At 39.7% G+C, this 27,095-nt stretch overlaps 2 protein-coding genes across 10 annotated transcripts in view; both read right to left on the reverse strand.

The window, feature by feature from the left end:
* The window catches only part of sh3gl2a (SH3 domain containing GRB2 like 2a, endophilin A1), a 527,445-nt gene that overhangs the window by 148,418 nt on the left and 351,932 nt on the right, over window positions 1–27,095 (reverse strand). The window lies entirely within an intron of this gene.
* Window positions 1–27,095, reverse strand: part of cntln (centlein, centrosomal protein) — a 190,823-nt gene that overhangs the window by 62,256 nt on the left and 101,472 nt on the right. For all 9 annotated transcript variants that reach the window (XM_087237212.1, XM_087237209.1, XM_087237213.1 and 6 more), the window contains one exon: window positions 5,891–5,976. In XM_087237212.1, coding sequence (XP_087093338.1) covers window positions 5,891–5,976 — 86 coding nt within the window. The remainder of the gene's footprint in view (window positions 1–5,890; window positions 5,977–27,095) is intronic.

Raw genomic sequence — 27,095 nt, forward strand, 5'->3', positions numbered from 1 at the left:
AGAGGTAAAAATAGTTGAAACACATTTAAACAACAAATCATTAAGATGGTGAGCACAAATGGAAACAGGCCAGGATCATTCTAATAGCAACGATGACACACCTGATTCTCTATAAACCAGATTTTTAAATGTTTTTTGAACATATTAAAGGTGGTTATTTCTCTGATGCTGCCAGGGACAGAATTCCACTTCTGTGCAGCTGTAACTGAAAAGGCACCCTGACCAAAGGTACTTTTTCGGATTAGGACAATGCAGTCTCCTCGGGCTGCCCTTGTATTGCTCTGTGTGTGGTGTTCCTGATGTTTACAAACTGACTGAGAGTAGGGGATGACAGACCGTGAATGATTTTATACATCAGACAAATGTTTGGGTACTTAATGACATTTTCTCAGCTTAACAATTTATGTTTTTGTAAAATGCTACAATGACGATGTCGTAGAGGCTTTTTATCCAATATTTTAATTGTCTGTTTGGAAAGTGACAAACAGGGGTCCGTTCTTCGTACGTGGATTACTCAGTCAGCTGGATTTGGTTATTGACGATTTGACATGATCCAGGATCGTTTCGTTCTTCAAAACTGATCTGAGAGTTGTTGTCATAGCAACAGTTCTGCTAGTTCAAACCTGGTCGGAAGCAGGTTTAATTTATATAAAGAGGATTAGATCGACTCAGTTCAAGCAAAGATAATGCATTTTCTTACAGTAGTAGTTATATACTCTTAGAAAAATACATTTTTTTAACCTATATAAAGTTATAGTTATTAATAAAAAAAAAGTTATATATATATTAATAAAACTTATATTATTGTCTGCACCCCCGAAATGAAAGTACAAAGACTGCCACCTGGTGGTGGAAAGAGAAAACTTGTTGATATATCTTTTTAGATCGTTTAGTACAATTTGTGTATGATAATAGAAATGCACAATATGTGATTTTTTTAAAAGCAATAATACATTTATTCGGAATGTTTTGACAGTTAATATGACGGTAATTTGATGCTTCATAAAAAGTTGCAGACACCTTTACCAATATCAAAATGCTTTTGTAAACATCCAGTTATTTTTTACACAGATTAAAAAAAGGCTATTATAACAAAGAAAATCTTCTCTAAATATAGAACTAAATACGTTGATATGCTTTAAAATACATGATGAATACTGTTGAAACATGAAAGTGTAAAGCCTGCCGCTCATAACAAATATGGAAGATTATTGCGCGTTATATTTAACAAACCGCTTACTGCTAATTTGACGTAATTTTGCTCACATGGATAATTGAGTATTAATCAGATGATGTCATTACGCTGCTGTGCTGTCAGCCAATCGCTGCATAGCTGATCATGATTTTGAGGATCGATAGATCTGTCCTTCACAACACAAGCAGTGATCTCAGATCAGTTTATCCAGACATTTTAATCTGATTCACGAACTTGTTTGAAGAACCAAATTAGCGAGAGATCAGTTATCAAGATTAAAAGATCCAGGATCTGCAAAATCATCTTAGATAATTTAAGCGAGGTACGAAGAACGGACCCCTGATAATGGGTTTTAGTGTTGTTTTGTTTGGATGTGACCAGGTTATTAGAAAGGTTATATCTAAAAAAATAATTGAATGCATGAATATTTTAGCTGCCTGCAGTGATAAACGAGACCGGAAATTAGATATATTAAATTTAACACAGTAACATACTTTTTTAATTTGTGATTTCAAAGTTAATTTGGAGTCAATTTGGAACCAAAGATATTTAAAATCAGATACAATTTGTAATTTGTCCCCATCTACGTAGATGTCTGTTAGATTATTTACTATGTTTGTTTTAGAAAAGTACATTGCAACTGTTTTGTTTACATTCAGTTTTAAACAGGACTGGTTTAACCATTCTGAGACATGAGCCATAGCTTGTTTAAGTTTATCTGCTACATGAGTTGTGTTTTTACCATGTGTATAAACAACTGTATCATCTGCATACATCTGAATCAGGACATTTGGACAGACTGAAGGAAGGTCGTTTATGTAGAGAGAAAATATCAAAGGTCCCAAAATGGAACCTTGAGGTACATCGGTGGCAGAGAGAGTGAGGGAGAGTGATAATCTTTAATTCTGACTGAGACTTTAATTTTAGGTCATCTGGAGGCTCCCATAAGGAAATACTGGTCTAAAATTCCCACATTTTTAGTTATCATTGTTTCATTGTTGGTATAACTAGGTAAATAAACTGGATATAATTAAAAAACAAAAGATAAATCAATTTTATTAATTATACTAGGATGTATTGTTTTAAAACTCAACAAAATTACATTGGACAAGCAATCTGTGCAAAAATAGCATATACATGATCACTGTCACAGATTTCTGCAGAACTGCATTATTTACAAAGTTACCTATTTGTATGTTAATTATATTAATTAAATATGTTTGCTGATCTGATAATAAGCTAAACACTAAGAATGGCTTTAAACTCTTTAGAAGGAGAGAAAAAAAGACTAGAGTGACATTGGCTCATTAAGAAAAAAAATGTTGAATATTTTCTATGTTGATTATTTGGTCCCACTTTATATTATGTGTCCTTAACTACTATGTACTTGCTTAAAAAATAAATACAATGCACTTACTGTGTTTATGATGTATTTGAGAACATTTGTGGTGCTTTTGAGTTGGGATAGAGGTTGGGTTATGAACAGGTTTGGTGTTGTGGGTAGGTTTGAGGGTGGGTTAAGGTGTAAGGGATGGTCAACAGTGTATTTACAAATGTAATTACAAAAGTTATGTACAGATGTAATTACTTGTATTTAATCAAGCATAAGTACACAGTAAATGCATGTATTTACACAATAAGTACATAGTAACAAACTATTAATTCCTGTGTAAATACATATTAGTTAAGGCCACTTAATATAAAGTGGGACCAATTATTTTCCTGAATTTCAACCACTGAAATTCTAGAAACTATTTTTTAATTGATTTACTGATTAATATTAATATTATTGTTATTTATTTATTAAATTAATTATGAATGATACCTTTCAAATAACAGAACTGTGTAATATGATAATTATTTGGAAGCAATGTCATCCATAAACTCATTCTTATGGGTGTAGATATATAAAGGGATTCAGGGCATTAAACATAACTGTGTCACTGTTGTTGCTTAAATAAGCCTGAATGTGGAAGAGTTCAGAAGATAGTACATTGTATTATACTAGCAAAATCAACAAACTCTCCACAACTACTTGACAACTGTAGTCCCAATTGCAATGCATATTTTTAGTCAGCAATAAAATCTGAAAAACTGACTCATAATTGTTGCTCCATATTGCCAAATGACAATTGACAAGCATATATTTAAGGTTAGCCCAGCAAATGTGTCTGTGTGTTAGAAGGGAGAGCTTATTAAGTAATGCAATGTCTAGGTGATTTACTGATGCAAAGACTTACCATTCTTGTAAACAGCACTTTGTCTGATGCTAGCAGAGACTTAAGCAGGTCGCACACCAGAAGCGCCGCTCGGCGCGGCGACACGGCGCTCATGACAGTTTAAAGTATCGCACACCAGACGCGCACATTCGAATGATATTTAACATGAAACTAATCAGATGGCGCTCTGTGGCGCGGCAGAAAAATGAACTGCGTCCTGAGCCGTCGCCGGGCGCCGCCGACAGCGGCCGACTTGCGGCGCTGGTGTGTGTATCCTGATAGAAACCTATGATTAGAATTCTAAAATGCATGGCGCCGAGCGGCGCTTCTGGTGTGCGACCTGCTTTAGTCTAGTCTATAGAATAAACATGCTTTGCCATTCACATTCCGGCCAAGCTTGGCCATGCAGCCAATACGCTTTCACGGCAGCTAGCATCCCAAAGGGAATGGAGACTCTACCCCGGCATGGTCCAGCTGATATGATAGCGCTTTGGGCAAGCCCAGGTCGACCTGTTTGCTTCTCCCGAAAACACCAATTGCCAGTTGTTTTACTCCCTGTCAGAGGCCCCACAGCTAGCCATTGGGTATGCACAAATATGCATTTCCCTCAGCAAGCCTAATTGCACAGACTCTGTGCAAAGTCAGGGAGGACGAGGAGCAGCTCTTTTGTAGAGCTTCTCTGGCCCAAACAGACCTGGTTTCCGAACTCATCGTGACAGCCACTCCCTGGCGTATTCCCCTGAGACAGGACCTCCTCTCCCAGGGACAGGGCATCCTCTGGCACCAATGCCCAGATCTCTAGAACCTCCACGTGTGGTCCATAGACGTGGCACGGAGTACTAAGGTGACTTGCAGGTGTCGGTGGTTAACACAATCACTCTTCTTGTCGAGAAGACCCCTAAACTTGCCAGATTAGCATTGTGTTATCCTTCCTTCAGGATATGCTGGAGCATAGGCTGTCACCCTAAAAATTCTGCCTATGAAAACAGCTCTGCTGATTGCATTGGCATTGTTCAAGAAAGTCTGGGATTTGGAGATATTTTCAGTCAGCCAATCGTGCTTGGAATTCGGGCCAGCCTACTCGGCTACGTGTTCAAGGTTTCTACCACCCCATTTAGAGGTCAGGTGGTGAACCTGCAAGCGCTGCCTACTGAGAAGGCAGACCCAGCCCATTTATTGCTTTGTCTTATTTGCGTTATGCGCCTTTATGTGGAACTTAAGATCTTGTGAACAACTTTCCCATTGTCTGTAGATACACATTGAAGTTCTCATGATGGGGAATGTCCTGGTTATGTACGTAACCCATGCTCCCCGAATATGGAATGGAGACATGTGGCTCTGCCAAAACTCATTTGGCATTTTATTGGCCTAATTTCTTACTCGTCAGAGTGATTGGTCAGCTAGTGATCTCCCATAGTCAGTTATCAGACACACATCTCTGTGTCTTATTTCGGGAACGTGGGTTATGTACATAACCAGGACATTTTTTTTTTCACTTTGTTAATGTTATTTATTGAGTTCTTGACAAGCTGTAATTGGCTGACATTACTTCTTAAAGGGTTAGCTAACCAAAAAAATATTTTAACTAAACTTTAAGGGTTTAAAACAACTTGAGGGTGAGTAAATATTCATTTTTGGGAAAAGTATCCCTTTAAGCTGCCATCCTGGTTGTACACATAGGGCATATTGCAAACCCTGTTGTATTAATAAGATCTGTAATTAATGCTTCTTCATGGCACATGTTTAGATTTCAGCAGGAGTTCCAGAAATGTCCCTACCAAGATTTGGCCAATTTTCCCCAAAGAACTTTGGGTGCTTATACACTAGAGATCGCTCTGATGGAGCGTTTGACGGATTGGAATGTACAAGCTTCTTTCTGAGGGTGTGGAAAGAGCCATGTGAGTTCAAAATCAACTGGGAATACAGCAAATTGGATGTCCAGAAGCACATCTGGACCCACCTCTCTTAAATTCTCATGGGTTAATGGTCATGTCATCATTTTATTTCCTGATTTCACTGGAACAGTATGTGGATGAAAGATGAAAGTGTGAGTCGGTGGAAGGCACGAGTGGGGAATATTGCTGCCCTGCCTCACCTATGACCTGATTTCGCGACTGACCAGAGGGAAGGATAACACTTAATGTAATAAAGTTTTTAAAAGACTGGTAAGACAATGATTTAGGGTAAAATATCAGGAGCAGGCTAGGTCAACAGCGGCGTTGTTATTCTTCACTAAAACCATTACAAACATAAAGAAATTAAATATGCATTATAATTGAATGATGGTATCTTGCTTGCTGTATATTATCAGACTTATTTCCACATAACACATTTACATTGGCGCATGAGGTGGGAAATCCTAACATTTTTCAGGTAAATTATAGCACATTAATAAATGTAAACGTTGCCAGTGAGATGTGTGTGTGTGTGTGTGTGTGTGTGCGTGAGGTAGGACAGTGAGTGATGTCAGTGTTACCTTGCGCTGCCTCCCGCCGATCCTCTTGGATCTCCTGTGCTGCAATTCTGTCCAGGGCTGCGTTTAGTTCCTCCTCCATATTAGCTCTAAACAAATTAAACATTTTTCAAGTCAGATGATGAAATGAACTGACAAAGTCACATTATGGTATTTAACTATTATACACTATAATGGTGTGATCAGTATGCTTTAGCTAGCACAAAAGCACTGCATAATAAGGAATATTACTTTTTAATACTACTTTTTAAACCAGAATCAAAACAGGTATTTTTGTGTGACTTACAATCAGAATGCACTTGATTATACACACACAAAAAGTCAAAATGTAGCATATTGAATTATCTAAATGATCTATAGAGGTGGACTGGAATTCCTTTCTACCATATTTTAAAAGTTAGTTAACCTAAAAAGGAAAATTATGTTATTTATTATTCACAATAATGTCGTTCCAAAGCCCTGAGCCCATTTTTCATCTGCACGATCCAAATTAACATAATTTTGATGAGGTTTGAAAGCTTCATATACACTAAAAATGTTTTGTTGGACCAAGTTACCAATTGTACACCAGGTGGTAATACCAACATCTGCTGACAAATTAAGATTACAGAGTTTAAGCAATTGAGAATTTACCACACTTTAACTAAGGCAAAACTGTCAGTGAATGTAACTTGATTTTGTCTTGGATGTTTCAAATGATCAGTTACATCTTATCTAAGGACAAATAGTTTTCATTTTGATGTAAATATATTAATAAATAATTAAAAAAATATATATTTTTTTTAGCAAAGGGAACATTGCATCTATCAAATGAAGTGAACCTCACAGGTTAGTACACTAAGATTAATTTCATTTAATTAAGAAACACATTTCCACTAATTTGAACTTTGTTATTTTACCTTATATTAGGCTAATTGAACCCTAGAACAATTTTAATAAAATGTTTACAGATCTCAGAACTAGCATTAAGACAGGTATGGCTCACTGAGTGAAGTAACAAACATTAATGTTGATCATACATCTGCCAAGACCCAGAGCTGGGAACTGCACATCTATTATTCTGGTATCTTTTTTTTTTATTTTTTAAACAAATATACTCGACAGAACTCTATACTGTCCTCCTTGTGTGTTGCTGACAGTGTGCATGTCTTGAATGAGTCCATTCCATGCACGATTCACAATTGCAACATTCCCTAATAGCTTAAGTTGCATAAACATGATTACAGTAGGTTATAACATCAAAATATATTTAGAGTTGAATTAAATAGAAATAACGACAGTCCAAACTCATAAAAAATAAATTAAATAAAAAATTCTTCAGTGGTCCAATTGAAATATTATGAAGTTACGTGAATACTTATGAGAATGAATGAGTTGGGTTCATTGCTGTCTATGGCAGATAAAGGAACTCTCAGATTGTAAAATATCATCATTTGACATCTGAAAACAAACAAATGTTTATTTTAATAACATAATTTTCTTTTTTGGGTGAACTTACCCTTTAAGATTAACATTCATACTCAAATATAATACAAAGTCATGCTGAAAATAATCATGTTTCATTTTGTTTTAAAAGGCCCAAAGAAATAAAAGCACAACACTTTTAATTAGAATTAAGTAAGCACTGGCAATTAGAATTGAAAGGCAACATAAGCAAAGGTTAACATTCTGTCAAAGAAAGTTCCCTTTTCATGCAATGACTTATGTTGACAAATAAGTCCTTATTGCAAGGAAATACCTAATAAGACATTATATGCTGTACCTTTGGAATTTTCTTTACCTGTTTGAGTAATTAATTATACGAGTAATTATGAAATAGCTCCACTGGATTATACTAGAACTATAATGTTTTTGCAATAAATAGAAATCTTTAGTCCATAACATTATAAACTGTGGGCTAAGTAAAGCCAGACAACAAAATAAATGAAAAGAATGCATTTTTCCTTTTAGCATTTATCAAGGTAGTATTCAGCAAATTAAAGTATTTGGATGTTATATTATCAGTATTCACCTTATTCTCCGCGGACGAGCGGGCGCAGCCAATTTAATCTTTTTGGCACGAGACTTCCGGTCTCATTCACTTCCATTCATTTTTAGACATTAAAAACTGCTCGTTTCGCTGTTTGATGTTGCAAACTGATATTTCCTTGTTATATTATTCTACTTGGTCTGTATAGTCATGCAAACATTTGTTTGTAGAGCAAGTGGTTTGACTGTTTTTTGCTGTTTATTATTCCTAGTCATTTCTCCCATAGGCGACTGAAACGGAAGTTCTAAGACAATCGCGAAAACAGGCACACTTCCGCATTTTAGAATAAGGTCAATAGTCTTAAGGTTATCTGTGTGTTCCAAAAAAGGAGTAAATATGCATTTACAAGATACTGTATAAGCAATCAAAACTTGCAGTTTCTCACCTCCCCATAATCAATTTATAGTTGCACAAAGTGTCAGTGAAGTTTAACGCAAAGTAAATCTCAAAAAAAACTTGACAACTATGCCTGTTGTTTCTTTGCATGAATTTACTCATTCATTTCCATTCTAGACTGCGAATGCAATAAGTTTCTGTCAAAGTGTGCTAAGCCATTGCTTTTGAAACTTCCTCTTTTACCTTTAAACCGCCTCAACTCTGACACCATCCAAATCTCTCCCCCACTGAGATGGAGATATAAAAAGAAACCCCGCTAATTAAATAGCTCTTAATTCGCCTAGAAATCAAAGTGCTAAGTGACAAGAAACATAAAACCCCTGGCTGGGGTGTGAGGATTTCTTTTCACCTAGACGGAGAAGGGATTGAGGTGGGGTGCAGGGGGATCTGAACAGACAAGTAGCGAATCTAAACCCAATTAAGAACCACCAATTAGCTGTATGCGTTCTGGAGACTAATTAAAAGGGGCAAAAAGAGGCACTTTCAAGTTATTATTAGGACCCAAAAGAAGCCTGCTGAGGATTGTGGTAGGCCCCAGTGAGGCATCTGCACCTGAAACACACACCTAGTTCCCCTCCCATTTGTTCTAGCGCAGCACTAGAACTACCTCTGCTGAATTGCAGTGGCTTAGTTCATCATAGTGTTTATACTAGCAAAGTACTGTGGGTTATGCTTCGTTTGGAGCACAACAAGGAACTCCAAACTGAGACTGTCCACGGAAATGAACAATAACTCTTTTCTACTCACCACGTCTCACCTAATTTTGATTGAAAAGATCTAAAATCAACTCCTCCTTGTACTGTTGTGCTAAAGTGCTGCATATATAGGCATCAGCACAAGGTGGTTTATTAGCATTCCAGCTGTGGAGATCAGCTGTAAGTCTCTCGTGATCCCACCAGTCACTCTATCAAAACACAGTTAATACAGCTTCTCTTTTCACGTCAACAGCATAGATTTGTTTTTAGGGTTTTTTTTTAGATGGTGTGAACCTCTGCTTCATCAATCCCCTCGCTTTCCCGTCCCAGTGAGTTTTTGAGCGAGTGAATAATTTGAATAACAGATGTTTATTAGTATAGGATAGTTAGCAAGCCCCTCTCTAGAGCTTCCATCATGGTTGAATACATTTTGATATAAATGAAGTCAAAAGTGGAGAAGGAAGGAGAAGAATAATAATAATAAAAAAAAAAAAAACACTGTGATTTTAATAAGTGACAAATGAAATGACAAAGACACACTGTGAAGGACTCAGAATAACGAAAAACAACTTAATTTCTGCATTTCTAAAATGTGTTTATTTGTAGACCATTCAAAGTACAGAAAAAAAAATCAAATCAGGGACTGACAGATTCCATGCACTTACTTAAAAATGGCAATAGGTTGGCTACTATTTGCCAAAGGTTACATGTTACTTGCCAATAACTTGAGTATGAAAAAGAGAAAAAAAATTTTTAGTTTTAGTGTTATCAACTACTTGAACTTTGGTATTGTTGTATTCAAGCAGTTTTATTTAATTAACTGTAATTTACCAATCAGCATTCAGGATCAGAAATATGTAGGAATAATTGATGACGGGCCATTGAATTATTCAAAAACAATGCACACCTGAGGTGATAATGTGTCCATGACGCGAAGTGGACCTCCAGTGTGCATTGTTTTTAATAATTCAATAGACCTGAGTCAATTATTCTGCTTATACCATGGTAACCACACTCCAAGACATTGTTCAGATGGTTCATTTCAAAGACATTTGTCAGGTTTTTTGTCCTTAACCCACTGGTGTATTCATTTATCTCGAATCTCATGTGTGGCCCTCAACAGCATATTGTTACAATGAGAAAAAACTTTTGAACTGATTCAACAGCTACAACATTATGGCCCCTTTTCACAAGCCTGTTATGACGCGTTATCAGCACGGTCATCAGCATCTTAAATCCTTTATAGTTATAAGTATTTTTTTTTAAATGTATGAACATTTGTATTTATGTATGTATGTGTTATACTATCTTTGCTTAAAATGACAAAAAATGAATTCTCGCTTGTGCAAGACATTTCTAATACAGTGTTAATGGGACAGGACAGCAAACTTGATGTTATTCTCTCCACTGGCTGTCTATTTTTTCTTTCCTTTTTCTGAAAGTCTTGATAACACCATTGTGGAGTTTTTTCTTTTATTATTTAAGCAAATAAAATTGTCAAAAAATATTTGTTGTATTCTCCTATTCACTGACTTTATCAACTATGATGACTTCCGCTACTGAGAAATCCAGATGTGTGAAAAGCATCTATTACTTTGCAACTGATAAATGTATGCGATATCTTTTCAATTGCAAAACTATTACCTCACAAAGTTTCTTTGTATATGCCTCAATATGTGTGCCTGCTTTCATACATGACCATCATATGTGTAAGTGCAGACAGCGATAAATTAAACTGTCATATAAATCTATTAAAAGTACATTTTTAAACCTACTTTGCTTAGTCATTTTAGTGGATAAGATTTCTGAAAAGGATAAAATATATTTGCACTAAATATATGTATAAAATATATGTTCTAATAAATTATAAATTTGGGGGAGCACAATGGCTCAGTGGTTAGCCTCATAGCAAGAAGGCCGCTTGTTTGAGTCCCGGCTGGGTCAGTTGGCATTTCTGTGTGGAGTTTGCATGTTCTCCTCGTGTTGGCATGGGTTTCCTCCGGGTGCTCCGATTTCCCCCCCACAGTCCAAAGTCATTCAGTTCAGGTGAACTGAATAAACTAAATTGATCATACAGTATGTGTGTGAATGCTAGAGTGTATGGATGTTTCCCAGTACTGGGTTGTGGCTGGAAGGGCATCCGCTGTGCAAAACATATGCTGGATAACCCTTGATGAATAAAGGGACTAAGCTGAAGGAAAATAAATGAATGAATGAATGAATGAATGAATGAATGAATGAATGAATGAATGAATGAATGAATGAATGAATGAATGAATGAATGAATGAATGAATGAATGAATGAATGGATGAAAATTATAAATGTCTTTAGGGTCACATTTGACCAACTTAATGCAGCCTTGCAATCAAAAGTAACAATTTCCTTTTTATTTAAAATCAACATTGCTCCATAAAATTGGTCATGATTTTAATATAACAAAGTCATGTAAAAATTATATGGTAAAAATGTTGCTTGGTTAACACTACATTTGTTATATGGTGAATAACAAATTGACTTTTTCACAACACCCTGCATTAAATTTTAATTGTTTTAGACATTATTGTTTTCTTGATTTATTTTAAAACTAACCTTAATGAATAATCTTTATTGGCTTACTTTGGGGTCACGTGTTTCCATGGTTGTGTTTAGCAGTTGTGTGAAAGACAGGGACACAGTCTACTTATTAAGAGTGTTTCTTTGCTTGTGGAAAAGCTGTTTGATATGAGCTTTGATTATGATATGAGTTGTTTTTTATAGGGTTTGTGTCTGTGTATAATACAAAGATACAAGATGACGCTGCCAATACTTCAAAATGTTGGCATTTTATTAGCATTGTATAAATCAATGAAATATGGTGCCTTAAATTTAATGTTCATTTAAATGTTCCGACAGTGTTTTTAACTATACAGTTTTGGCAACCACAGACGCCACTTTTTTACCATACATTTTACAGATTTTTATTTAATTGTTTATGTGCACACACACACACACACACACACACACACACACACCACACACACACCACACACACACACACACACACACACACACACACACACACACACACACACAGACACACACACACACACACACACACACACACACACACACACACACACACACACACACACACACACACACTACTAGTCAAATGATATTAATGCATTAAGTTACAACACTGGACATCTGTTTTATACTTTTTTTTTTTTTTTTTTTGTAAACTTTTAAGATTAAATTAAGAATGTGTCTTTTACTAGCTTTAGTAGTAATCAATCCTGTCTCATTAAACATCCTCATAGTTATTATCCAAGCATTTAATAATCCACGGTCAAACATATCTGCTTCGCTGTTGTTCACAATGGCTGAATTTATTATGATCATATACTGTATTAGGTTATGTAATTAATATACAAGATTATGTATATGTGATTATACTCATATTTTATGAATACAAAGTTGCTCATATCACTTTAGCATTTATTTAAATTCAATCAAAGTACTTCAGTACTTCAGAAATGCAAGTATCCTAAGCTTGAAAGTATAATGAGAATCAGACAATGTTGAGATTAACCCTTGTGTATTGTTCAAATTGACTACTCTTTCATTATGTTTTCGCTGTATTTGGCCCATTGACTTCTATTATAACTACAAATTTTGATTGCAAAGCCATGACATCAAAAAATCATGCATTTTTGATTGTGTTTTTGCATGTTTCATAATAAACCACTGTGAGTTTAACTGCAGTCGCTGCATGATGTGCGTACAAGCGAGGTTATATTAATCGTCTTTTTGGAGACGTGGAAATAAGCCTTGTGGCTGTTGCCAACTACAGGCCTATGGCAGTCTTTAAATCTTGAGTCCTCCAGCCAGAGGTCCGAAAACCTTCATTTGCCTATGTTTTAATCTAATTACTGAATGAAAGCGAACTCGCCTATATGCTTGGTAGCGAGCCAGCCGGGTACCCAGTTTGTTTCAGCACGCAAACGAACACCACCTCACATGATATTGCTAAGGTCCTACTCACAACATATAAATAAATCAAGAGAAATTTGCACTTAGCACAAACTGAAAACTTATCAAAAAATAATTGGTCTCCAAAATGTAATAATTTACCAGATACGTATTTTTACTATTTAACACTTTTTAATGCCCTTGATTTTGGCTAATTTCATTTACTACCTTTTACAACCCCGCAGACACCATGGTAAAGCATTTTCCTGAAATTTGAGTCAAAAAAATTTTGTCACCAAGAATCATTCTATTTGCTGAAACACAGAAAAAAGTTGTGGCCAAATTAAGACTTAAAATCACCTCAGAGTGGATGAAAACATCCCCAACAGCACACAAGGATTAAACTTTACTTCATGTAAACAAAGTACTTCAATCTAAACAGTGCCACTAAGCTCATAATATCCATATGCAGCAAGCATAATCATATTAACAAAGGTTGCATACACCGATTTTAATAAAAATATCAGGCTTGTAAACAACTTAATTGCATTATTGCCATTCTGACCAAAGTGTGCATGTGCCCGTGAGGGTGACAGTACAGTGTGCCATCAGTGGAAAGTACTTTTAAAGCTGCTTGCGGTCTCTTGCTTGTTCCACAGTTGCCACCTTAATTAAATCATGTTCCAAAGGCATCTTGGATTTTTCAAAAATTAAAACACATCTTTCTGGCCATGCTTTTGTAGACTGTGCTCCAGCCAGCTGCCCATCATGTAAAAAAATCCCGATGGAGCTGGGGTGCATGCAGTGAGCTAGCAACAGAAAAATAATAAGTTTGGACAGGTGCACGTGAAGTACGTTTGTTACTGAATTACCTTCATTTGGACATAGACAGACAAACGTATAGATTTTGAAGGCATTCAAATGCAGGCCTACTGCACCACAAACTGATACCTTAAGTTATCAGATGTGTCACAGCATTGCACTTATTATCCTTTAGAATCACTAAAGAATTCGTACAGAGTGGCATTAACGTAATGCAATGCAGGTTGCTTACAGTTTGGTTCATATGATAGTTTTAGGGTTATGGTTTTGCTATGGTTTGGTATACTTGACGGGTTGGGTAAAAAAAAAACTGTCAAACAGACAAATGTCAATGTCAAATAAAAAAGGACACTGTCAAATAAAAATACAAAAAAAGTCATCTACAAGCAAAAGCACAAATGAACAACACATACTACTAAAAGTCCCTTTTACAGGTTTTTACAGGTTTTACAGGTGTCTAAATGTAGTTTCCATATACAGAAATGAAACACTATAATCAAATATAACAATGGATACTGCATATAAACTTCACTGTATAATTAAAATAAAGGTTTTATATTATTTAAGTTATGACAGCTATACAACAGTGAGTGGCTTTGTCTTTTGCTGTTTGATTTAACATTAACAGAAAACAGGGAAATGATGTTTTCACTTTAAGCACTAAGAAAGACAACACACTTGCTCAATTATTATTATTTTTCTAATTTTACTATTCAGCCATTAAATAACAAAAGCTTAAATTGCTTTATAGTTTAAACATGGGTAGTGGTGTACAGTGTGTGTTCTGTCAAAACCAGGATAATAATGGCATGAATTACCGAACATATGGCACTCAGATTGAACTTACAAAAAGCGACTCCATTTTGTCCACTGCTTTAGGTTTGTGTACATGGTGATGTTCATTTCTCACTACTGTGGATAAAATGCAGACTAAAAATTCGCATGAAAGCAACTCTAACTTTAGCACTAACTGACTGGATATTTACTCACAAGGAGTTGTGTCTCAGTGCATGGACATGCATCCAAACATGAAAGGAGACAGGCAAAAATAAAATGTTAATTTAAATTTTTTAATGCAAAACCAAGAAGATCGCTGGTTCAAGTCTCAGCTGGGTCAGTTGGCATTTCTGTGTGGAGTTTGCATGTTCTCACATGTCCAAAGACATGTGGTTCAGGTGAATTAGGTAATCAAAATTGTCAGTTGTGTATGAGTGTGAATGAGTGTGTGTGGTTGTTTCCAAGTGATAGGTTGCAGCTGGATAAGTTGGTGGTTCATTCTGCTGTGGTGACCCCAGATTAAAAAAGGGACTACCCCGAAAAGTAAATGAATGAATGAATTTGTGAAAAGACATGTGGCTCTGAACTAAAAGAAAATACAATTTAATTTCCAAATTTAATTTTTGTATAAACATTTTTGCTCTCTTTTATAGTAAGAGCTGTTCATTATAATTGCTCTTTGTAGTCTAAGAACTAGTCTAAGAACCATCACTTTGTGGACTCAGGGGCGTGCAGGTCTGAAAGAAGATGTGTTAATTTTGCTATTTTGAGGCAACTGAAATCGAGTGTGGTAATGGCCAACTAAAAGCTGGTCTAAAGTCAATGACACAGAGTTTTTATTATTTAAAGAGCACATTAGTTATGTACACATTCTTAATACATACAGGATATACAGCAATACACTAATATCTTATATATGGAAAAAATCAAAGCATTAAAATGTAAAAAATATATATTATTTATATTTATTATTTATATTATTAAAAAAACACAAAATACATGCCTTCTTTATCTCGGGGTGCTTCGGAATACGGCTGTTATTCATGACAATTTGCATTTGTATAATGTTATTATTATTATTATTATCATATCATTAGGGGTGTCACGAGATCTTGTGTCACAAGATCTTGTGAGATTAAATCGCGATCTCGACGAGGTGAAAGATGTTAGCATGATGGAGTGTGAGGTAGGGTTGTGACGATGAGGAAATTTCCCTACCGGTTAATCGACATGTGACAACACAGGTAATACCGGTATCACCGTGGCAGTGGGTGTTTCTTCTTTTCCTCTTTTTTTCTGCTTTTAAATAGCTTATAAATGCGTGCGTATAATACTTTCACTTTCAGTTTTGCGGGAGTTGCCAATTCGGCGTCAATTGTTTGAATGAACGAAAAGGAAACTGCAAAAAAAAAATAAAATCACTGTTATTAAACAACTAAGGGTGTCACGATCCTCTAAATCCTCAATTCGATTACATTTTCGATTCTAAAGTCACGATTCGATTCGATTTTTGATTATGAATAATTAATTAATTAATAACGAATAAATTATTAGTAGCCTACCGTTTAAACTACCTGACTTGCATGGTCTTTGTTTTACCCATAAACAAATCTTACAGTAAATGAATAAAGGCAAGTTACACACATAATTACCACCAGGCAGTGATCTCTGTCGTTATAATAGCGTCGGTAAAAAAGGTGCACAACCAACAGAAACCAGCCAACAGTACCTCAGGTGTTCGCTAAAATGACTAAGTACTTGTGTGAAAGTAAAAGATGGAAGCAGTCTACTGACTCGAGCACATGACAATGTGTGTGCGTCTGTATCTGTGTGTGAATGAGTGCGTGTGGTCACGTGATGTGCGTTTTCAGCAGTAGTGAGGAAGGAGGGCTGCTCAGAAATGCTACACGCCAGTGTGGATGTGGATCGTTGTTGTTCTAAAATGCCATTTAAAAACAAAGACATATTAGTGTAAACAGGGCCTGAGTGTGTAATTTTGGCGAGCGGATTTGCAACGGGTGCAGGGCGGAGGATCGCGATGCGCCCATCGTCTAGCATCCCAACCGTAATACGTACATAGCAGAGCTTGCAAACTGTGTTTTTTTTTTGTCGACAACACCAACGTTGTCAACATAACTAACTGGAAATCCAAAATACTTCCACACCGGCGACTTCATTGAAAGAGGAGAGGATTTAAGCTCTGTCGACGGGTCTCCTGCGTCTGCAGTTTAACAAGCACTTCAACAAGCATGTTTTTTCCCCGCTTAGCAAGCCAAGCTAACGTGACATGGGGGCGTGGCAGCATCAACGATTCTATTATTTGATTTGATAATCGAAGTAGAGCATAAACTTCGATCGATTTCGATTAAAAACCGAAATCGTGTCACCCCTATAAACAACACATAACTTTTTTTAACATAACGAATAAAACACAACAATACTACAGGCTGAAAAAACTGTGGAAGTTGGAACCATACAAATAACAACCATAAACGCCTATATTAGCCTATATATTAACAGCTTAGTCCTTATGATATGAACAATCCGTTTATAAAATACATTATTAACAAATCTATAGGCTATTGAAGAATAAACAGAATTTTATATATAAACTATATAAGGCACTCATTTTATATATAAATTATAAATAAAAAATAATAATGAAAATGTTAAGAAATGTAATGTAAAAAAATGTAAAGACAACAGGCTGAATAAAAGCGCCTTGTCAGAGCTAAACATCACTGCACACGTGTCAGTTTACAGCTTCTGTAAAGTTCAGACATCATATACAGATCACACAATCTCAATAAACAACATGTAAATGTATAAATATTTCGATAAGTATTGTCACTGAATATTTATAAGTAGGCCTATATGATCTTGCTTTTTGGTTATGATACCAGCTTTGATCTCTCTTAAAAGCGGCAGTTACAGGCGCTGCATAAGGGCGTGCACTGTCAGTGGCGGAATACACACAGCACTGGCAAGAGGTTTTATTTTTAGTTTTATTTGTTGCAGATTTGCGCTTTGTTCCTTTTTAAAAAATACCTTTTATTTTTAAAATCTCTCAAGTTAATGTTGTCTATCGAGTAACATAATCTCCCTCGGATTGGAGTTCGGTGCGCAGTAAGACTATTGACCAACCGCACTGTAAGTTAACACACTGCATACTGTAGGTCCACAGCTCTGTTGTGTTATGAATTACATGTTTTAAATGACAGCGAGACATGCTACGTTTAGTTTTTATTGTAAAATATAGATTATAACCCAGTACACAGTAAAATAATATTTTTTAAATGGTTTGCCTATTGACGGCGTTTAGGCTAACCGTTAAACAGCATATTTTTATTAGTATTAAAACACATTACAACAAACTAGCCACTTTTTGATTTTTTTCATTTACGTATATTTTTATCAAACGAAAAATGCAATGAATAGTGTATTTTGGTTTTCATTTTATTAGAAATAATATAATTTAAAGGCTACACAACTCCTCCACAGCTCCAATTGCGTTTTGACAGATATCCTAGATAGACAATCTGGCTCAAAGACATTATGCCTGTTTATTTCAGTGCTGTACTCTGACAGATTTCGCAAGGGCTCCAGCTATTTTACCTGTCAGCTGGTACCAGCCTCAGTTTTGCGACTTGACTTGTTAGGCGTCTGTGTCTGGATGACAGCGAGAGAGAGAGAGATGAGATGAGATCAGACCTCAGATTCGATGTGTGGCCACAAGTCTTAGTTACTTTATTGCAATTTTTAATATTGACTCATCTAAATTAACTTTTCATTAATTAAAAGCCGAAATATTGCTAGAGAGACGAAGCAACTTTCGTTTTTTGAAGAGACAACCTCAGTGATAAAAGACGCACGCACACACAGGTTAGCCCACAGTCTTGTCGGCCTATTCTTTATTGATTTTTTTTAACATTAAACGCATAATAATCAAGTGTAAAAAAGAACAGCTAAACTTTGGAAAAAGTGCTCACGGCTGTTGCCGCGAGTTGCTTTGTTTCTCTGCAGTTGGCTTATTAATGGCGCGGCATTGCTAAATCACTCTTGTTTTAATAAATAAAAAAAGATAATTTATTATTAAACATTGTGAGATGATGGTCGCGTGATTTTTAAAATGAGAGTATGCGTTGCGTATTTATGGCTATTGATCTTATCTACCCGCGACCGACACATAGTTGAACATCAAGTGTTGAAAATTAGTGTATAATTTAGTTGTATTTCCTCCAAGTGCTGCCACCTTTGTCAGGCAAAGTTTGCAGATTGCCTCATTAACGTCTTCAGGTTCTCTTTTTGCATTTGGTTTAAACCCAAAATATAGCCAAACGAGCGCTTTTGCATTGCGTTTTGACACTTATCCATCCGCCATTCTCTTTCTGTAAATTCAACTCCTCTCGTTCTCTTGACGTGATAAATGAAATGTGACGCATTGTAGCTATGTTCAGATGATAATTATAGTGCATGCTCTCGTCTTAAGTAAACTATTTAGAATTATGTTTCCCATTTAATTCAAATAAATATTTAAATAAAAAAACGAATACTTAAAAAAAAAATGTGGGGAAGGTGTCATTGTGAAAAAGTGATGTCACGGTGTTGCGTCTTAAAACCGGTATCACCGTCAACACCGTCGATTGTGGCAAGCCTAGTGTGAGGGTTAAATTAGCATTGAAGATTAGAAGCAGAATTGAATTTGAACTGCAAATCAAGTGCTTTGCATCTGGTAAGTCTGGCCTCTGTGTTGTACAACTACAACTGCAGCCACACAAATTAACCACAGACAATTAACCTTAGCTTCATTTTGTGACAGGACAGTCCACATACACACAGCTTTTTGACAATATTCTCTGCACCTACACACATCTCTAAGCACACACACACATAGTGAACTGTTGAAGACTCAACACACTCGACCTTCATTACTAAACACGTTTATGCTGTACCAGAAAAGCAGACATTTTCTTTTCATGGTTCAAGCGACCAAAGTCCAATTTTTTTTCTCTCCCAGAGATGGCATATGGCCCATGTAAGCAAGAAAAAAAAAATCGGTGTTCGATTTACTTAAATCACATTTAGGCCTTGTTCATATCATATGTGGAAATGTATCAGATATGAATCGTAACCGTGACCTCATGTCTGCAGTATGAGTAGGGCTGTGCAATTAATTGAAAATCCGATTTCGATTTTGGTTTCTATCGATTATGAAAAACCATTAATCGAGATAAATGATTATTGCATCATTTAACGCCCCTTTCCAATTGTACATGTGTTGCTCTTAATAGCGCAAAAGACTGCATGCTTATGTGTGTGTGTGTGTGTGTGTGCGGCGCCCAGACATAGTCAGAAGCATGCGGTCAGCATTCGCTCACATTTGCGCACTGAGACGAGCAGAGCGCACACATCTCATCTTAACGTGAGCTATTTAATGGTCAAATAGGTGTCAAAATGGGGTGTTTAGTGATTTTTTATATTGACCCTCATTTGTGTAATAAACAAAAGAGTTTAGAATCAAAAGACACATGAAAGAGAAACCACACCAAACAAAACGAGAAAATCCCTCACTGCTCTGAACTTTTGTAGCTAAAGTGTTTTTCTTACAGTGAAGATGTTTAAAGCACAGTTTGTTTCATATTTTTTCTATTCAATTTATTTCTCTTTCCTTTGCAGGTTGGAAAATAACTGTATATATGCAGTTGAAGTCAGAACTATTAGCTCTCCTGAATATTAGCAACCCTTTTCCTCCCCAATTTCTGTTAAATGGAAAGAAGATTTCTGAACATAATAGATTTAATAACTCATTTTTAATTACTGATTTATTTTATCTTTGCTATGATGACTAGATATTTTTTAAAATACAAGCATTTAGATTCAAAGTGTGATTCAAGGGCTTAATTATGGTAATTAGGCAGTTCATTGTATAACAGTAGTTTCTTCTGCAGACAATCAAAAAAATATATTGCTTAAGGGGGCTAATATTATAGACCTTAAAATGGGTTTCAAACTATTTAAACCTGCTTTTATTCTAGCCAAAATAAAACAAATAAGCCTTTCTCCAGAAGAAAAATTATTAGAGGAAATACTGTTAAAATTGCTTGCTCTGTTAAACATCGTTTGGGAAATATTTATTCAAAAAAAATTCTCAGGAGTGCTAATAGTTGTGGCTTTAACTGATAATCGTTTTGAATAATCGTGATTACAATTATGACCAAAATAATCGTGATTATGATTTTTACCAAAATCGAGCAGCCCTAAGTATGAGCCAGATTACGCAACATCCGCCTCACAATATAAAGTAATATAAAACTATTGTATGCATCAAATGCATAAATCACACCATGAACATGACATTAAAATGGCTACGGGTTTAAAAAAGCCTAGATTAAAAATGGCAAAATTAGAACTTTTCTGTCATAAACTATAGCAAAACAACTTGTCAAAATGAAAATAAAAAATGTTACCATGTGAACAGAATGAATACAGGAATGGATAAAAGAGTGCTCTTTTATTATTAGCTGTCAGTCAGCGCCCTCTCTTTTTTCCCTAGTCATTGCACCTTTTGCTGTGTGCAGATACAAGTCACCTTTAAAAGATGATAAATGTAAGCAGGTCATCAAAAAATCTTAGAATTGGCCATGTAAACATTCTAAAATTCTATAGGGGAAAAGCCAGTCAGTGGAGTTTGTTATTTTCCATTTATATATTAACAAATATTTTGCAGTGTTTGCATGTTTATAGCACAATATTTGAATTCTAAGATTCCATTCATATGTTTCATCATTAAGGATTTCTTTAAAATAGTGTAAAAATCTCTTTTGTGAAAAATGTCTCTTTATCGTGAACCCAATCTCTTGTCTCGTCTCGTGAAGTCTCGTCACACCTCTAATTTTTTATTTGTATTATTAAAAGCAAGTTTAGATATGTCCACCTATCAGGTTTTGAAGATGCACTTGAATATGGGGCATAAGAATAGTTCAAGTGTTTGGATATAACTTATTTTTTGACCACACTTCATTATTGTTAATCATTTATTTGTTTGCTGAAAATTAAACTAAATTTAGAAATAGTTTTGAAACAAATCTTTGCACTTAACAAACAAAATTACGAAATTAAATATGAAGGCTAACGGATGTCTACAGTGGAGTGCATACATAAATGTATTCTTTCTTAAAGAGGCCGAATGGAGAAGTCTTCAACTCGCTAGTGAAGTTAGTTTTTCCAATAACAAAATCAGCCATGTAAATAGCAAATGTGCAATGGCGCACCTAACTCTAGAAGGGAATGGAAGATGAGACTGTGATTGGTGTAATCCAAGTTATGCTCAAAACACACCCTCAACTCACTAAGAGAATAAGCACAATCATTTTAGATCATGTGCTGACTGTATTTTTCTGTTCATAAACTAGCAAAAGTAGATTCGGACACACCCTTACTGCTTTTGAGACATTGCGATTAGCTCATTAAAATAAAGCTCATTGTATTTTATCAATGTCTACACCAACCACAACCCTAAAACCAACCTCACAGTAACCTAAATCCAGCTTAAATACAGTGCATGTCCCTCCCACTTGGAGGTCAACCAACTTGCAGTGTAATCCCAGGCACTAAAGCCTGGTTTATACTTCTGCATTAAGTGATCGGCGTGACCCATGGCGCATGCAATAATCATTGCTGTGCATTTATACTACTGCGCACTGTTTGTGTTCCTCTGCAACAACACTTCCGAAATGCTAGCTAGCAGTAGGTGTTTACATTCCTCTGTATGGAATTTCTTCGCTGGTGTGTTGTTTTTTCTGAACGCTACCTTAATGTACAAATGACTTAATCTCGCTCATTTTCAGGAGGGAATCGGCAGACATGCAACAACTTTAATTATAAAATAAACACAAAACAGCAGTTTCCATTTAGAGTTCCCCTTCGGGGGGAACTTCAGCACTATAAGTGGATTTGATTTGTAAAATCCACGCATTGGGAGGTTCGGTTCAGAAGCTACTCGTCTGAAAGAGTATTGAACGGGCCAATTAAGAATGAATTGGCAGCGCAAGCCTGCGCAGGTGAGCGGCATAAGCAATCAACTGAGTATATAAGCTCACCTGGCGCCAGCAGACGCTATCCTTTTCGCTTCAGAGACTTTCTGATCGAGTCGATGAGGGTTCCTCCTGCTGTGACCAGCGATTCTGAGCGAACGAGAGCATTCTCCCGGTCCAGAGTGTGTACACGCAGTGGCAGACGGTCGAGCTGGGTTTCTCCCTTGCCTGGCGTTCTTTGGGTCCGGTCCTCCAGAGCGGTGCGTATAAAGTTGCAAACTTCACAGAAAGAGCAACACAGTCGTGCAGCACGTCCTTTTCAGGACGGCGCTCCGACTGTGCGTTTCTGGATGCGGTGGTTTCCTGTCCTCGGATGATGGGCGCGGGCATTGCGTTACATGTCTGGGGGTCCAGCATGTTAATGCGCTGCTCGCGGGCAGTTCATGTCGTCATTGCGATGCCATGACTGTTGCGCAAGATCGCGGTTAGCCTTTGCAAAAGGGTGAACCACCCCAGTTGTCCCCTGCTCTGCAGCGGGCACTCGGGCAGATCTGAGGGTTTCAGCGAGAGATAATCCGTCGCCCACGGGCCCGCGGACCTCCCGCTCCTCTAAGCGCTCCATCCAAGCTTCGGGCGGGGGAAGCGATCCGTCTAACAGATGGTAGCCCTTACGCCCGATGACACCGGAGACCAGATGTCCACCGCGGCATCGGAGGGTGGGCTTTCATTGTCCGATGATGATCCAGACCCGCTCGCCCCCTTCGGGCTGGTGAGCGCTGTCACTACGGATCCTGAAACGGACATGTTAGCCGTGCTTTCCCGGGCTGCTTCGGCCGTGGGTTGGAGATGGTTTATCCCCCAGCTCCGCGGCCGGACCGACTAGAGGGGCGTTCCCTTCTTCCCGGAGGTGCACAGTAGGCTCACGCGGTCTTGTAAAGCACTTTTTTCTGCTCGTGCTGCGTGTTCCTCCACCCTAACCACTCTTGACGGTGAAACAGCCAGGGGGTATGTGGCGATTCCTCAGGTTGAGTGCGCGATGGCGGTAAATCCGCGCGGCGCCTCTTCTTGGCGGGGTCCGCCTCGTCTCCCATCCAAAGCCTGTAAGTTATCTACCTCCCTCGGAGCTAGAGCTTACATAGCTGCGGGCCAGGCTGCTTCCGCCTTGCATGCGATAGCCACCTACCAGCGCTACCAAGCGCAGGCGCTGGCCGAGCTGCACGAGGGTGGGTCCAACCCAGGCTTACGAGCTTCGCACCGCCGCCGACTTAGCTCTTCGGACTACTGAGTCCGCTGCGTGTGCGTTGGGGAGGACGATGTCCACATTAGTGGTCCAGGAGCGCCACCCCTGGCTGATATGCGCAAAGTCGACAAAGTCCGCTTTCTTGACTTCCCCATATCCCCAGCCAGGTTCGGCGACACTGTCTGTGAATTCACCCAGGAATTCAAGGCGGTGAGAGAGCAGTTGGTGGGTGATGTCTTATCGGCGGTCCGTAGCCCGCTCCGCCCGCCGTGCCATTCATACCTGCTCCTCGCCGAAGGCGCCCGCCTACGAGAGCTGCTCCGCCCCCGCACACGCCTCAGGCGAAGCGAGCGCGTCGGGCACCTCGGAAGCAGGCAGCCCCCCTGCCCAGAACGCCGCTAAGTCCGGCAACGGACCGCGAAGCGCCCCTGGGACAGGCCATCTGGAGAAGAGGGAACTTGCTCTTTCCCCGCTGGAGGGCGGGGCCCCATTTCCAACGGCACTTTTTACTGCCATGAAAACATTATGAAAGGGCACTTTTCACTTCCCCAGATGTGACAGCCCGAAATCTGCCAGTCTGGGACGCTATGCTTTCTAGCTTGCAGATTCGGTGCGTTTCGCCAGTGGCTCACGAGCGCTGGGAGGACGGTCTCCTTTCTCCCACCCCTCGAGCCTCCCCTCCGGAGCTCGGGTTTGGAGTGAGAGCAAATATCTCACCTCCAGCTTTTCCGTGGGACCCGCGAGCTTCCCGGATCAGCACACCCACTCCGCGCTGCCCCACTGCTGGTACGTCAGCGATTGTAGCGATGAGTCCATTAGCGAGAGCTCTGCCTGCCTGGTTAGCGCGGGCCAGCTCTTCGCGGTGGCTCATACGCACAATCAGACTCGGCTATGCGATTCAGTTCGCGAAACGGCCCCCCAAGTCACGGGTGTGTATTCACCAGGGTCAGCCCCCTGTCCGCCCCTGTCTTGCGAGAGGAGATTGCTGTCCTCCTGGCGAAGGATGCAATCGAGCCGCTCCCTCCAGCCGAGATGGAGGGTGGGTTTTACAGCCCACGCTTCATCGTGCCCAAAAAGAGCGGTGGGTCACGGCCAATCCTAGATCTGCGCGTTTTGAACCGCTGCCTGCACAAGCTGCCGTTCAGAATGCTTACGCAGAAGCGCATCCTCCGGTGCGTTCGTCCTCTGGGTTGGTCTGCAGCATTAGACCTGATGGACGCGTATTTCCATGTCTCCACTCTTCCTCGCCACCGACAGTTTCTGCGGTTTGCGTTTGAAGGTCGAGCTTGGCAATACAAAGCCCTCCCCTTCGGGCTCTCTCTGTCTCCGCGGGTCCTCACCAAGCCCGCGGAGGGTGCCTCAGCGCCCCTTCGGCTCGCGGGCATCTGCATACTCAATTTCTTTACGACTGGCTGATTTTTGCCCTCTCTCGGAGCAGTTGATTATGCACAGAGACAAAGTGCTCTGGCACTTCCACCTGTGGGGGTTTCAGGTCAACCGAGAAAAGAGCAAACTCGCCCCCGTGCAGAGGATCTCTTCTCTCGGGCTGGAGCTGGACTCGGTCACCATGGCAGCGCGCCTCTCCGGAGAGCGCGCTCAGCTGATGCTGTACTGTCTGAGAGAGCTCGACAGTAAAATAGTGGTCCCACTGAAACTATTTCAGAGGCTCCTGGGGCATATGGCATCCGCAGCCGCTTCATGCCGCTCGGATTATTCTATATGAGACCACTTCAGCACTGGCTTCACGATCGAGTCCCCAGACGCGCATGGCACGCGCGCGCACACCGAGTCTCTGTTACTGCGCTGTGTCGCCGCGCCCTCAGCCCTTGGAGCGACCCCTCGTTCCTACAGGCCTGGGTGTCTCTAGAACAGGCGTCCAGTCTTGTTGTCGTTTCAGCAGACACTTCCAACACGGGCTGGGGGGCTGTGCGTTGCGGGCATGCGGCTGCGGACCTGTGGAAAGGTACCCAGTTGCATTGGCATATCGCCTGGAGCTGTTGGCAGTGTTCCTCGCTCTCCACCGTTTTTTTCCGGTGCTGGAGCGGCAACACGTGCTGGTCAGGACGGACAGTACGGCGGCGGTGGCGTATATCAGCCGTATAGGGGGTATGCGCTCTCGCCGCATGTCTCAGCTCGCCCGCCGTCTGCTCCTCTGGAGTCATCCGCGGCTGAAATCGCTGCACACCATTCATATTAAGGCAAGCTCAACCGTGCAGCCGATGCGCTCTCACGGCAGCCTTGCGTCCTGGAGAATGGAGACTCCACCCCGAGTCTGTTCAGCTGATATGGGCGCGATTCGGGGAAGCCCAGATCGATCTGTTGCTTCCCCCGAGATCGCTCATTGCTAGTTGTTCTTTCCCTGACCGAGTGCTCTCGGCACGGATGCACTGGCTTACAGCTGGCCTCGGGGCACGCGCAAATACGCGTTTCCCCCAGTGAGCCTGCTCGCGCAGTTACTGTGCAAGGTCAGGAAGAGGACGAGGAACAGGTTGCTGGTTGCGCCCCTCTGGCTCAACCGGACCTGGATGTCAGAGCTCTCCCTCGCGATAGCCCTCCCCTGGCAGTCCCTTCGAGAGAGCACCTACTCTCTCAGGGACAGGGCACCACCTGGCACCCTCGCCGATCTTTGAAGAGATTTTAGACGCGAGGAAGACTTAGGTAACCTCCGATTGCGGTGGCTAATACCGTCACTCGGGCTAGAGCCCCCTCCCCGAGCGCGCCTATGCCCTGACGTGGAGTCTATTCACTGAATGGTGTGTCTCTCGCTGAGAAGACCCCCGTAATTTGCCAGATCAGCGTTGTGCTTTCTTTACGCCGAGAGAAGCTGGAGAGCAGGCTGTCGCCCTCCACACTCAAGGTTACGTGGCTGCCATCTCCGCTCTCATAACGCGGTGGCTGGCAGCACCGTGGGAACGCATAACCTCATCATCCGGTTCCTCAGGGGCGTTAAGCGAATTAATCCATCCCGCCCCCTCTCATGCCCTCTTAGGATCTCGCCCTCGCTACACAAGCCGCGTCAGATCCCTTCGATCCTCGACTCAGTATCTTTCTGTCCCTGAAGACAGCTCTGCTGGTCGCGTTGATATCGATTAGAGGGTCGGGGACCCGGAGGCATTTTTCGGTCAGTGACTCGTGCCTGTAATTGGGCTGGCTTCTCTCACGTCCTGAGACCCCGCCCGCGATATGTGCCCAAGGTTCCTACCACTCCGTTTTAATACGAGGTAGTGAGCCTGCAAGCGCTGCCCTCGGAGGAGGCAGACCCAG

Source organism: Danio rerio, chromosome 1 (genome assembly GCF_052040795.2).
Source record: "Danio rerio strain M-AB ecotype USA chromosome 1, GRCz13ab, whole genome shotgun sequence".
Lineage (NCBI taxonomy): Eukaryota > Metazoa > Chordata > Actinopteri > Cypriniformes > Danionidae > Danio > Danio rerio.